At 42.6% G+C, this 12041-nt stretch overlaps 1 protein-coding gene across 5 annotated transcripts in view; it reads left to right on the forward strand.

Moving 5' to 3' along the window:
- LOC110512801 (growth factor receptor-bound protein 10) overlaps positions 1–12041 on the forward strand; it is an 85765-nt gene that overhangs the window by 30497 nt on the left and 43227 nt on the right. For 3 of the 5 annotated variants that reach the window (XM_021592972.3, XM_090228308.1, XM_090228293.1), the window contains one exon: positions 7675–7771. In XM_021592972.3, the coding sequence (XP_021448647.3) occupies positions 7675–7771 (97 nt within the window). The remainder of the gene's footprint in view (positions 1–7674; positions 7772–12041) is intronic. The other 2 variants (XM_021592974.3, XM_090228303.1) reach the window with 1 other exon arrangement.

The raw sequence follows: 12041 nt of genomic DNA on the forward strand, positions 1-12041 counted from the left end.
CGCTGTCCTAGTAAACAGTCCAACCTGGTCTCTCAAAAGGGGAAATGCTTTTACAGGTTGAGGGGCTTAATATGATAGTAGAAACAAGATCATAGGTCCATCACAGCCCAATCCAGCCTTCCAGGAATCTAAACTCAGACCATCTCCTGTGCATGAGCCGCTTTGAGGGTGCTTCACACCGTTAATCATGTTAGAGTTCAAAGCCACAGAGCCGCTCTGACTATTGTAACATATGTCCGCTACTCGAAAACAGCCAATGCAATGAGGTTCGTAAATATGTAATAATGAACCATCGGACTATGGCTGCTACACAGCTGTGGACTTCGTATTGAGCTCAGGAGTCTGTGTTAAATAGTATTGTGGTTAGTTTAATGTTTTAGTGTACTGAATAGACTAGGCATATTCCTTGGAAACAGAGGTTGGCCTACTTGCTAAAGTAGTTTCCATTTGTCAAGATGGCTTACTGTTTCAGTTTATACTGACTGTAAAATGTAAATAGGATTCCGTGCAGGCCTAAACTCTGAAGAAAATAAGTGACATTTAAAGATGCACTATGCAAAAATTGCTCCGCCATTTCCTGGTTGCTACAAAGGGTACCACTTTACTTGACACCCAGCATCATAACACGGTCATAACCATGTCATAACAGCTGACATAACTTGTTATAATATGGTCATAACACTGTCATGACACATATTTAGACCTGTTGTGACATATATTGTGTTATTTTTTGGCCTGTTATGACACCTACATACAGTGTGTCAAAACCTACCACACACGGCAAAACATTCCATTACACCATAACTTACATGTCAACATTATGTTCATGCTATATATATATATATATATATATATATATATTTTTTTTTAAAATTGACAATTCAAATTAAGTGATTGTAATTGTGCACATATTGATGTCAGACATGCACCTACACCAATGCTGTGTTGCTGATGACTGGAATGAATGCAGCAGCAGATTTCAGGAGCAGGACAAGACACCCTCTTTTTGACTGATATACGGGCATGTACGGCATTATTATGATGTTCATAATGCTTCTTGACAGTGTCATAAAGTGTATTTTCTTAGTCCAGTTGACCCAGGATGGCCATAATGCTTCTTGAAAGGGAAAAACTAATTTGAATCAAGGTGGGTTTTGACACTTTTATGTAGGTGTCATAACCAGCCATAAAATAACATAATATATGTCATGACAGTGTTCTTTTTTTCTTTATTTAACTAGGCAAGTCAGTTAAGAACAAATTCTTATTTTCAATGACGGCCTAGGAACAGTGGGTTAACTGCCTTGTTCAGGGGCAGAATGACAGATTTGTACCTTGTCAGCTGGGGGATTCGAACTTGCAACCTTTAAGTTACTAGTCCAACGCTCTAACTACTAGGCTACCCTGCCGCCCCATATTATGACCATATTAAGACAGGTTATGACAAGTTATGTCAGTTATGACCGTGTCATAACGTGTTCTGACACTGGGTGTCAGGTAAAGTGTTACCAAAATGGTAATAGTTTGCCTAATTTCAGTTTATGTGACAAAACAAGCAAGTATAGTGTAGAGAATCATTGTACCATCTAAACTGCTGTGAAATATATTTGTACACCAGCTGTTCAAGACTTGCTTTCAATGAGGATGATAGATCTATAACTCCATTTCTATGTGAATTCGGTCAGGTCGCCCAAAAAGTGACATACTGCAGTTTTAAACAATTAAAAAAATTGAACTGCCTAGAATAGGATTAGAAGGAAAATCTTAATGGAAATGACAGGTTAAATACAAGTTTGGCAATGTGCAGCAGCACATTTTAACATTGATCATATAAGCATGAGTCCAAGTTCTGCAGAGAGAAATATATATGTAGGTTAGCTCTAGGTTTATCATTTGGTCGGCAGCTATGTTGACTCTGTTTGTGTCCCGAATGGCATCCCATCCCCCATGTAGTGCACTACTTTTGACCAGGGCCCATAGGGCTCTGGTCAAAATAAGTGCACTACGTAGTGAATATCATGCCATTTGGGACACTGGCTCTGGCTTCACGCTGCTGTAGCCATTAAAGTTGATCTTATTCCCTGAAACACATCGGTCTTTGCAGAGCAGTACATTTTTCGCCTTGAGTTTTATAGGTGTTTTCAGAGTGAATGAAGTGGGGATTTTTCTGGCAGGAGCATATGGTTTCCTGTTCCTGGAAGTCAAGCTTTCTTGTTCTGGTTTTTCTTGGAAGTAAATAGGGAGATTCAAAAATCTGGTTCTTTTACTTTATTTTTGAGACACTGACCGACAGGAAATGTTTGGGTTGAGCTGCGTTTGTTGAATCAGGATGCATTTTTAGGCATGTAGTGGGTTACATGACAAATGTGCCCTGACTTGTAAAAGAAGGTCAGTGTTTCAAAGCCTCTCTCTCTCTCTACCAGAAACCCCAGAGGAAACCGTAGGCTTATCTACATAAACATACAGCAATAAAATCTGCTATTTAAATTGGTATTTGACTTTACCATGATGTTGCAGGGCTAAGTATCCTACTGAATTAGGCTACTAGACTAGGAGTTTGATGTCATCTAGCAGTAGAGTAGGCCATTTCACCCTAGCCTCTAATCCACAATAGATCCATGCACTTGTATTTAGGTTAGCATGCAATGAAATATAACTCTATGACAATTGGACCACTTATTGTTTTTATTCAGGAGAGTTAAACAATGTGACTTTTGAACGTAATAGAATGACCAATGGAAGTTCAAGGTGGGAGAAATGGTGACCTTTTCTGGAATGTGAAGTAGCATTTAAATGATCCTTAGTGTGAGGATTATGCTGCTTTTTTAGAGCGCTAAACATTTAGGAAATGCCTCATGACTGTTAGTAATGCGCTATGCAAAACCACAACATCAGTTATTGAGGAAAGTGAACCAGTGTTGAGTATTATGAATATGCCTACCAAATAGAACCTAGGCCTAAACATGAATAGGCCCCGACTTGTTCAGTGAGGTAGCCCTGCATGTGGAAAGAGGCTGTGTTTATTTTATATTGTAGTGGGTGTACTGGGTGTGTTAGTGCCGGACGATGGCAATGCAGGAATGACGTACAGTAGCCTACTGTATGTACTTAACAGCTGTTAGGCTATTCTATATCCACCCATTGCTGTGGAAACAAATAATAGGCCACGCCTACTCTCATTCTCGTTCTCTCACTCTGTGTGTCTTCAAAGAGACAGCACAGTGTGGAAAGTCCAAATTGAACTCTTGATCTTTTTACTTAATTATGTAGGCTAATAAGGAACTCAAATTGCTCTTAGGGTGTTTAAGAACATTCTATTCTAACAGACTAGCCTTGACGAGGACTGTCAGCAAATCAATCGTTTTTATCGCACACAACACAACAGTTATTTTTTAAACCGAACCGCTTCTTCTTAGCAACGCCCCATGAAGGACCCATGTGTGATTATTGTGTCAGGCACTCCCCTTTCAACACCGCAACCCTAACATTCATCTTGTCTTGACCTTGTTCAAACCCCTAACCTCAGCCTGAACCATACCACTGTCCCTGTTCTTAACCCTTAACCCTGACCTTATCTTGGAACCTACCTTAGTCCTGGTCCCATATTTGCCTTATATCTGCCCCTTTTTATAACCCTGACCCCAACTTTACTATGACCCCTCTCCACGCACTAACCCTAGCCTACGTTTGAGTTTGTGGCAGAGTAGATCATAGAAAAATCTGAATTATTTCTATGGTGTAGAATGTAGGTGGCCATGTTTTGAGATAGCATCACTAAAACAAAGTGTTGTAGTTGTTCTTTATCTACCGCTATAAACCCAACATATAGTGGTTAGGTCAATAGCTTCTTCTCGGAGTGTCTGAATTGAGCAGGTATTCGTTTCCAACCCCATGTTAATATAGAGTAGTAATACTGTTGGAAGACTTGGCTGAGAAGAATTATCCTGTGGAAGCCAACAAAACGTTGTCCTAGTCCTATTAAAACCTTTCGGAGCATGATACCAGCATGCAGATTTGGGTGGGGCTCACTGGAGCTGAACCCTGGGCTCGCTGGGACTGGCATACATGGTTGGCCCCATCCCAGTAAGAATGTCACTGGCTTCAGCCATTTGGGGGGTGGGAGTCAGTCGGGGCTGGGCGGGTGGGATCAGTCACGCTCTGGTAGCTGGACCTTTAGCCCTGTCTAGTCTGGTGGTGTCGACCATGTCCAGACACTTTGCACTGGGATTAGTTTGGAGTCAGGAGGACGAGACTGGAGAGGGCCACCACTATACTGCTGCTGCTTTTTCTCAGTGAGTTGATTTAGTTCGTATTAAAAACCGGTTTGAGTTTGTAGGGTTATTATTACGCGGCCTAACTAAGATTGTGTAGAGTTTATTTATTGAAGTGGGCTCCCTCCTACCGAGGGTCGACCATGAAAACCGGTGTTCAAAATTATGAAAGAATGTTCGAGCCTCTTCAATTTCACAACAAAAACATTTTATAAATCATATTACCTCTCTCACTGAGGCATTATAACAGCTACAGCTTTTTCTGCAGTATCAAAAGAGGTCTTGGTGGGTGGGTGGGTTGGTGGGTGTGTGTGTGTGTGTGTGCGTGCATGCGTGCGTGCGTGTGAGAGCATCCTAGCAAGCCAAACACAGAAGTCCACCACAGTACATTCTGTTCCCGCAGCATGCTGTGAGTGCTCCAATCAGTACTGGCATTATGGATCTCCCACACTTATTTGTAGTGATTTATTATTCTTTTAATTGTTTTTGTCCAAGAAGACACAGTGTTCTCTGGGAGCATGTGTTTCTGTGGGAAGCCCTGTAATCGTGAGTTCTCTGCTACTCGCTGTTTAGGCCTACATCTGAGGCAGAACAAAGCTATAAAGAAAACAACTTGCCTTGCTATAAAGAAAACAACTAGCCTATCTACCGAACAACTAGCATAAACACTGGGGAGAACTCTGAACATTGGCTGTCAACGCTGTGGTTCACCCGGCCGATCGCTTTTCACACCTGTACTATCTCCTCTGGACACCGTTCTACTGAACACATTCTATGGTTCTACTGAACACATTCAATGCCTGGATTAATATCCTATAGACTGAAAAATGAGTCCTTCTGCTGTGGACTAACAGGGAAAGCAGACCGGACGAGTTTTGTGCGCAAGTGTTACAATATAAATGAACGTGTCCATGTTATTCTCTCATTTTATCCATGCACATCAACGAGTGCCTGTGTTGCAGCATGCTAAAATACGCGCAGCAATCTTCTCATTGGTTTTCACAAGCATACAAAGCATACATGCTTGAAAGATGAAAGAGTAGAGTTAATCAACGATAACTAACTAAAAACTAACTAGGCTTCCCCTTTTATCTGTGGATTAATCATCGAAGTATATAAACACACGATTTTGTATGACTCCTGGTCAAAACTTTACAAAGATCCAGCAAAAAAAGGACCATATGCATTTCAGGTTAAATAACAACCCCAATGTTCATCTCCTAGGACAAACTAGCAATAGCTTACTGCCACAGTAACTGCTTCCTAGGCCTCGACTGAAGACAACAGCTTACTGCCACAGTAACTGCTTCCTAGGCCTCGACTGAAGACAACAGCTTACTGCCACAGTAACTGCTTCCTAGGCCTCGACTGAAGACAACAGCTTACTGCCACAGTAACTGCTTCCTAGGCCTCGACTGAAGACAACAGCTTACTGCCACAGTAACTGCTTCCTAGGCCTTGACTGAAGACAACAGCTTACTGCCACAGTAACTGCTTCCTAGGCCTCGACTGAAGACAACAGCTTACTGCCACAGTAACTGCTTCCTAGGCCTCGACTGAAGACAACAGCTTACTGCCACAGTAACTGCTTCCTAGGCCTCGACTGAAGACAACAGCTTACTGCCACAGTAACTGCTTCCTAGGCCTCGACTGAAGACAACAGCTTACTGCCACAGTAACTGCTTCCTAGGCCTTGACTGAAGACAACAGCTTACTGCCACAGTAACTGCTTCCTAGGCCTCGACTGAAGACAACAGCTTACTGCCACAGTAACTGCTTCCTAGGCCTCGACTGAAGACAACAGCTTACTGCCACAGTAACTGCTTCCTAGGCCTTGACTGAAGACAACAGCTTACTTCCACAGTAACTGCTTTCTAGGCCTCGACTGAAGACAACAGCTTACTGCCACAGTAACTGCTTCCTAGGCCTCGACTGAAGACAACAGCTTACTGCCACAGTAACTGCTTCCTAGGCCTCGACTGAAGACAACAGCTTACTGCCACAGTAACTGCTTCCTAGGCCTCGACTGAAGACAACAGCTTACTGCCACAGTAACTGCTTCCTAGGCCTCGACTGAAGACAACATCTTACTGCCACAGTAACTGCTTCCTAGGCCTCGACTGAAGACAACAGCTTACTGCCACAGTAACTGCTTCCTAGGCCTCGACTGAAGACAACAGCTTACTGCCACAGTAACTGCTTCCTAGGCCTCGACTGAAGACAACAGCTTACTGCCACAGTAACTGCTTCCTAGGCCTCGACTGAAGACAACAGCTTACTGCCACAGTAACTGCTTCCTAGGCCTCGACTGAAGACAACAGCTTACTGCCACAGTAACTGCTTCCTAGGCCTCGACTGAAGACAACAGCTTACTGCCACAGTAACTGCTTCCTAGGCCTTGACTGAAGACAACTGCTTACTGCCACAGTAACTGCTTCCTAGGCCTTGACTGAAGACAACATCTTACTGCCACAGTAACTGCTTCCTAGGCCTCGACTGAAAACAACAGCTTACTGCCACAGTAACCGCTTCCTAGGCCTCGACTGAAGACAACAGCTTACTGCCACAGTAACTGCTTCATAGGCCTTGACTGAAGACAACTGCTTACTGCCACAGTAACTGGGAGGTTCCCGAGTGGCGCAGTGGTCTAATGCACTGCATCTCAGTGCTAGAGGCTGTGATTGGGAGTCCTATAGGGCGGTGCACAATTGGCCCAGCATTGTCTGGGTTTGGCCGGGGTAGGCTGTCAATGTAAATAAGAATTTGTTCTTAACTGTCTTGCCTAGTTAAATAAAAACTGCTTCCTAGGCCTTGACTGAAGACAACAGTTTACTGCAACACTAACTGCTTCCAAGCCCTTGACTGAAGACAACAGTTTATTGCAACAGTAACTGCTTCCAGGCCCTTGAATGAAGACAACTGCTTACTGCAACAGTACCTGCTACCTAGGCCTTGACTGAAGACAGCTTAGTATGTAGTCTTCTTACTCAATCCAGAAGCTGGTTCTAGTTCATTAGTCTCTTTGCCATAATCTCATATCCAGCCTAAAACATGGGGTGGTTGGGTGGAAGAAGAGGCAACTTGGTATGTTGCCTCTTTATGGTAGTGCCCCACGCTGCTCTGAGGGGATGCTCTGGTTTAGAAAGGCAGGAGGAGAGCCAAGTATAGGCCTGTACACACACATACACGCACGCTTGGGCGTACACGCACTGCAATGAGATTGTGTTGTTTTTTTAACCTCATGATTGACCAGATTGATACTGCATACAATACGGTCTTAACCAAATGAATGTTCCTCTGCATGTTAGACTAGATTGACAAAGACAAACCCAGTGTTATGATGTGATGCTGAAGTTGTGAATAAATGCTTTTGGCATGACTGCTATGTTGGCTTTTTTCTCAGCAGGACAATGTAGACCGAGCCTCCAATCACAGACCAGCAGATCTAATTGGGCCGAGTTTCCAGAAGTCAACCAATCGGAACTCTCCAAACCATCAAGGTTGGTGTTCTTAGAATGTCAGTACTTATTGGCATGGAAATTGGCATGGAAATATTCATTTGATAATTGTGTCACTGCTCAAATTATTTGACAGATGTAGACTAGTTATATTGTGTAATGGTGTAAGTGTTGATGGTCTGTCAGTACATTTCCAGAAGTAGGATGTAACATATTTGAGGCTGCATAATTGACCTCAGAAAACAAAGACAACTGTTTAATAATAATAATCACAGTTTTTTGCTCTGAGAATACTAACGTCACTAACAAGATAATGTTCTGAAATGCGGCCTATTTGTATTGGAATTGCAGCTTCAGACGATCCTTATCACATTGTTAATTCTCAGATCCAAGATTTGCGCGTCTCATTTTCTGTATTACAGTTTAATTGTGTGTGTGTGTGTGTGTGTGTGTGTGTGTGTGTGTCTTTTCAGTGTTTGTGTGTGCATGCGCGCACGCTTTGATATGGGTGGGGGGTTACTATTGACGCATTTTATGGCAGAGGGCTCCGCTGCTCATTAAGTTCAGATTAGGATGTATATTCTGGGGCTCTTCCGCTGTAAACATTTCAGCAGTTCAAAGGGGGATTTGTAAAGACATGGGGTGCCATTATAATTAAGCTTTCAATCTAATTGTGCTATACAAATTTCATCCATGTTAATCGGAGCATGAGATTTACGCACAATATTGCCCCAGCATGGGATGTAAAGCTGGAAGGTTTTTGAACTGTCTGGTAGTGGATGAGAAAGCTTGGTGCTGTCGTGGAAATAAATGGAGCAGAAATTAGATTTGTCATTTTTTTTACTGTCAAGGGAGAGCACTGCACTGGAATTTATGAATGGGAAAACAGATAATAATTTCCACTGTGATTCAAATGACAAATTATCTATAATAATATGAGAGTTTGGGTAAAAAAGAAAAGAATGCTAGAAAAGAATGCTTTGTAAAAAATATATTTGCACAAAATGTTTAATATGTGTGAAGACCTCCCTCCCTCCATAATATGAAGATCAGATTGAGGGAATAAATGAATTAATCATGGATTGCATTGATAACCATTGTATACTTGAAAGGCAACTGTTCATTGTTTAGACCGTTGAAACTATACATTTCAACATTGGTCAGTATTATTGATATAGAACCTTTGTTAACGCATTGTCTAATATCCATATAGGGATGGGCATTTACATTTTTTTATTTTTATTGTTCGAGTATCAAATAAAAGACAAACAATATCTTTAGTACACAAGGCCCACACTGGAAAACAAATGTGTGAATTTACAGTTGAAGTCGGAAGTTTACATACACTAGGTTGGAGTCATTAAAACTGGTTTTTCAACCACTCCACAAATTTCTTGTTACAAACTATAGTTTTGGCAAGTCGGTTAGGACATCTACTGTGTGCATGACACAAGTAATTTTTCCAACAATTGTTTACAGACAGATTATTTCACTTATAAATCACTGTATCACAATTCCAGTAAGTCAAAAGTTTACATACACTAAGTTGACTGTGCCTTTAAACAGCTTGGAAAATGTCACCTTTTGCCTTGATGACAGTTTTGCACACTCTTGGCATTCTCTCAACCAGCTTCACCTGGAATGCTTTTCCAACAGTCTTGAAGGAGTTCCCACATATGCTGAGCACTTGTTGGCTGCTTTTCCTTCACTCTGCGGTCCAACTCATCCCAAACCATCTCAATTGGGTTGAGGTTGGGTGATTGTGGAGGCCAGGTCATCTGATGCAACACTCTATCACTCTCCTTCTTGGCCAATTAGCCCTTACACAGCCTGGAGGTGTGTTGGGTCATTGGCCAGTTGAAAGCAAATGATAGTCCCACTTACGCAAACCAGATGGGTTGGCATATCGCTGCATAATGCTGTGGTAGCCAAGTGTGCCTGGAATTCTAAATAAATCACAGACAGTGTCACCAGCAATGCACCATCACACCTCCTCCTCCAAGCTTCACGGTGGAAACCACACATGCAGAGATCATCCGTTCACCTGCCCTGCGTCTCACAAAGACACGGCGGTTGGAACAAATTATCTTACATTTGGACTCATCAGACCAAAGGACAGATTTCCACCAGTCTAATGTCCATTGCTCATGTTTCTTGATCCAAGCAAGTTTCTTCTTGTTATTGGTGTCCTTTAGTAGTTGTTTCTTTGCAGCAATTTGACCAATTTGATTCACACAGTCTCCTCTGAACAGTTGATGTTGGGGTGTGTCTGTTACTTGAACTCTGAAGCATTTATTTAGGTTGCAATTTATGAGGCTGGTAACTCTAGTGAACTTATCCTCTGCATCATAACTCTGGGTCTTCCATTCCTGTGAGGGTCCTTATGAGAGACAGTTTCATCATAGCGCTTGATGGTTTTTGCGACTGCACTTGAAGAAACTTAAACATTTCTTGAAATTTTCAGTGTTGACTGACCTTCATGTCTTTAAGTAATGATGGACAGCCCTTTCTCTTTGCTTATTTGAGCTGTTCTTGCCAAAGACTTGGTCTTTTACCAAATAGGGCTATCTTCTGTATACCACCCCTACCTTGTCACAACACAACTGATTGTCTCAAAAGCATTAAGAAGGAAAAACTTCCACAAATGTACTTTTAACAAGGCACACCTGTTAATTGAAATGCATTCCAGGTGACTACCTCATGAAGCTGGTTGAGAGAATGCCAAGAGTGTGCAAAGCTGTCATCAAGGCAAAAGGTGGCTATTTTAAACTCGCGGCTGTGCTTCCCTTTGTAGTTTGTAATAGTTTGCAAGCCCTGCCACATTTGACGAGCGTCGGAGCCAGTGTAGTATGATTCAGTCTTAGCCCTGTATTGACGCTTTGCCTGTTTGATGGTTCGTCGCAGGGCATAGCGGGATTTCTTGTAAGCTTCCGGGTTAGAGTGCCGCACCTTGAAAGCGGCAGCTCTACCCTTTAGCTCAGTGCGAATGTTGCCTGTAATCCATGGCTTCTGGTTGGGGTATTACGTACTGTCACTGTGGGGATGACGTCCTCGATGCACTTATTGATAAAGCCAGTGACTGATGTGGTTGATTCCTCAATATCATCGGAAGAATCCCGGAATATGTTCCAGTCTGTGATAGCAAAACAGTCCTGTAGTTTAGCATCTGCTTCATGTTTTTATAGACCGAGTCACTGGTGCTTCCTGCTTTAATTTTTGCTTGTAAGCAGGAATCAGGAGGGTAGAGTTGTGGTCACATTTACCAAATGGAGGGCGAGGGAGAACTTTGTACGCGTGTGTGGAGTACAGGTTATCTAGAATTTCTTCCCTCTGGTTGCACATTTAACATGTTGATAGAGATTTGGTAGAACTGATTTAAGTTTCCCTGCATTAAAGTCTCCGGCCACTAAGAGCGCCGCCTCTGGGTGAGTGGTTTGCTTATTTCCTTATACAGCTGACTGAGTACGGTCTTAGTGCCAGCATCTGTTTGTGGTGGTAAATAAACAGCCACGAAAAGTATAGCTGAGAACTCTCTAGGCAAGCAGTGTGGCCTGCAATTTATCACAATATACTCTACTTCAGGCGAGCAAAATCTAGAGATTTCGTGCACCTTAGATCCTCCCCCCCCCCCCCCCCCTTGTCTTTCCGGAGTGTGTTGTTCTATCCTGCCGGTGCAGCGTGTATCCCGCTAGCTGAAAATCCATGTTGTCATTCAGCCACGATTCCGTGAAACATAGGATATTACAGTTTTTGATGTCCCGTTGGTAGGATATTCGTGATCGTACCTCGTCTAGTTTATTGTCCAATGATTGCACGTTGGCGAGTAATATTGACGGTAACGGCAGCTTTCCGACCCGCCTTCTGCGGGTCCTGGCGAGGCATTCGGCTCTTCGTCCTCTGTACCTGCGTCGTTTCTTCTTGCGAATAACTGGGATGTCGGCCCTGCCGGGTGTTTGGAGAATATCATGTGAGTCTTGCTTGTTGTTGAAAAAGTCTTTGTCTAATCCGAGGTGAGTGATCGCTGTCCTGATATCCAGAAGCTCTTTTCTGCCATAAGATACGGTTGCAGAAACATTATGTACAAAATAAGTTACAAATAACGCGAAAAACCCACATAATAGCACAATTGGTTGGGCACCCGTAAAACTGCTGCCATTTCTTCCGTCGCCAGTTTTTCCTATTTTTTTCCTGAGATATATATATATATATATATAGCAGGGAATTCATAAACATTGACAAACAATTCAAACCATGATATAAATGAAATAGCACAAATTGGTGGAAGAGTGTGCATGGAGAGAGACGTGCCTAA

The sequence above is a fragment of the Oncorhynchus mykiss genome, chromosome 3 (assembly GCF_057628025.1).
Source record: "Oncorhynchus mykiss isolate SJ-2025 chromosome 3, ASM5762802v1, whole genome shotgun sequence".
Classification (NCBI taxonomy): domain Eukaryota; kingdom Metazoa; phylum Chordata; class Actinopteri; order Salmoniformes; family Salmonidae; genus Oncorhynchus; species Oncorhynchus mykiss.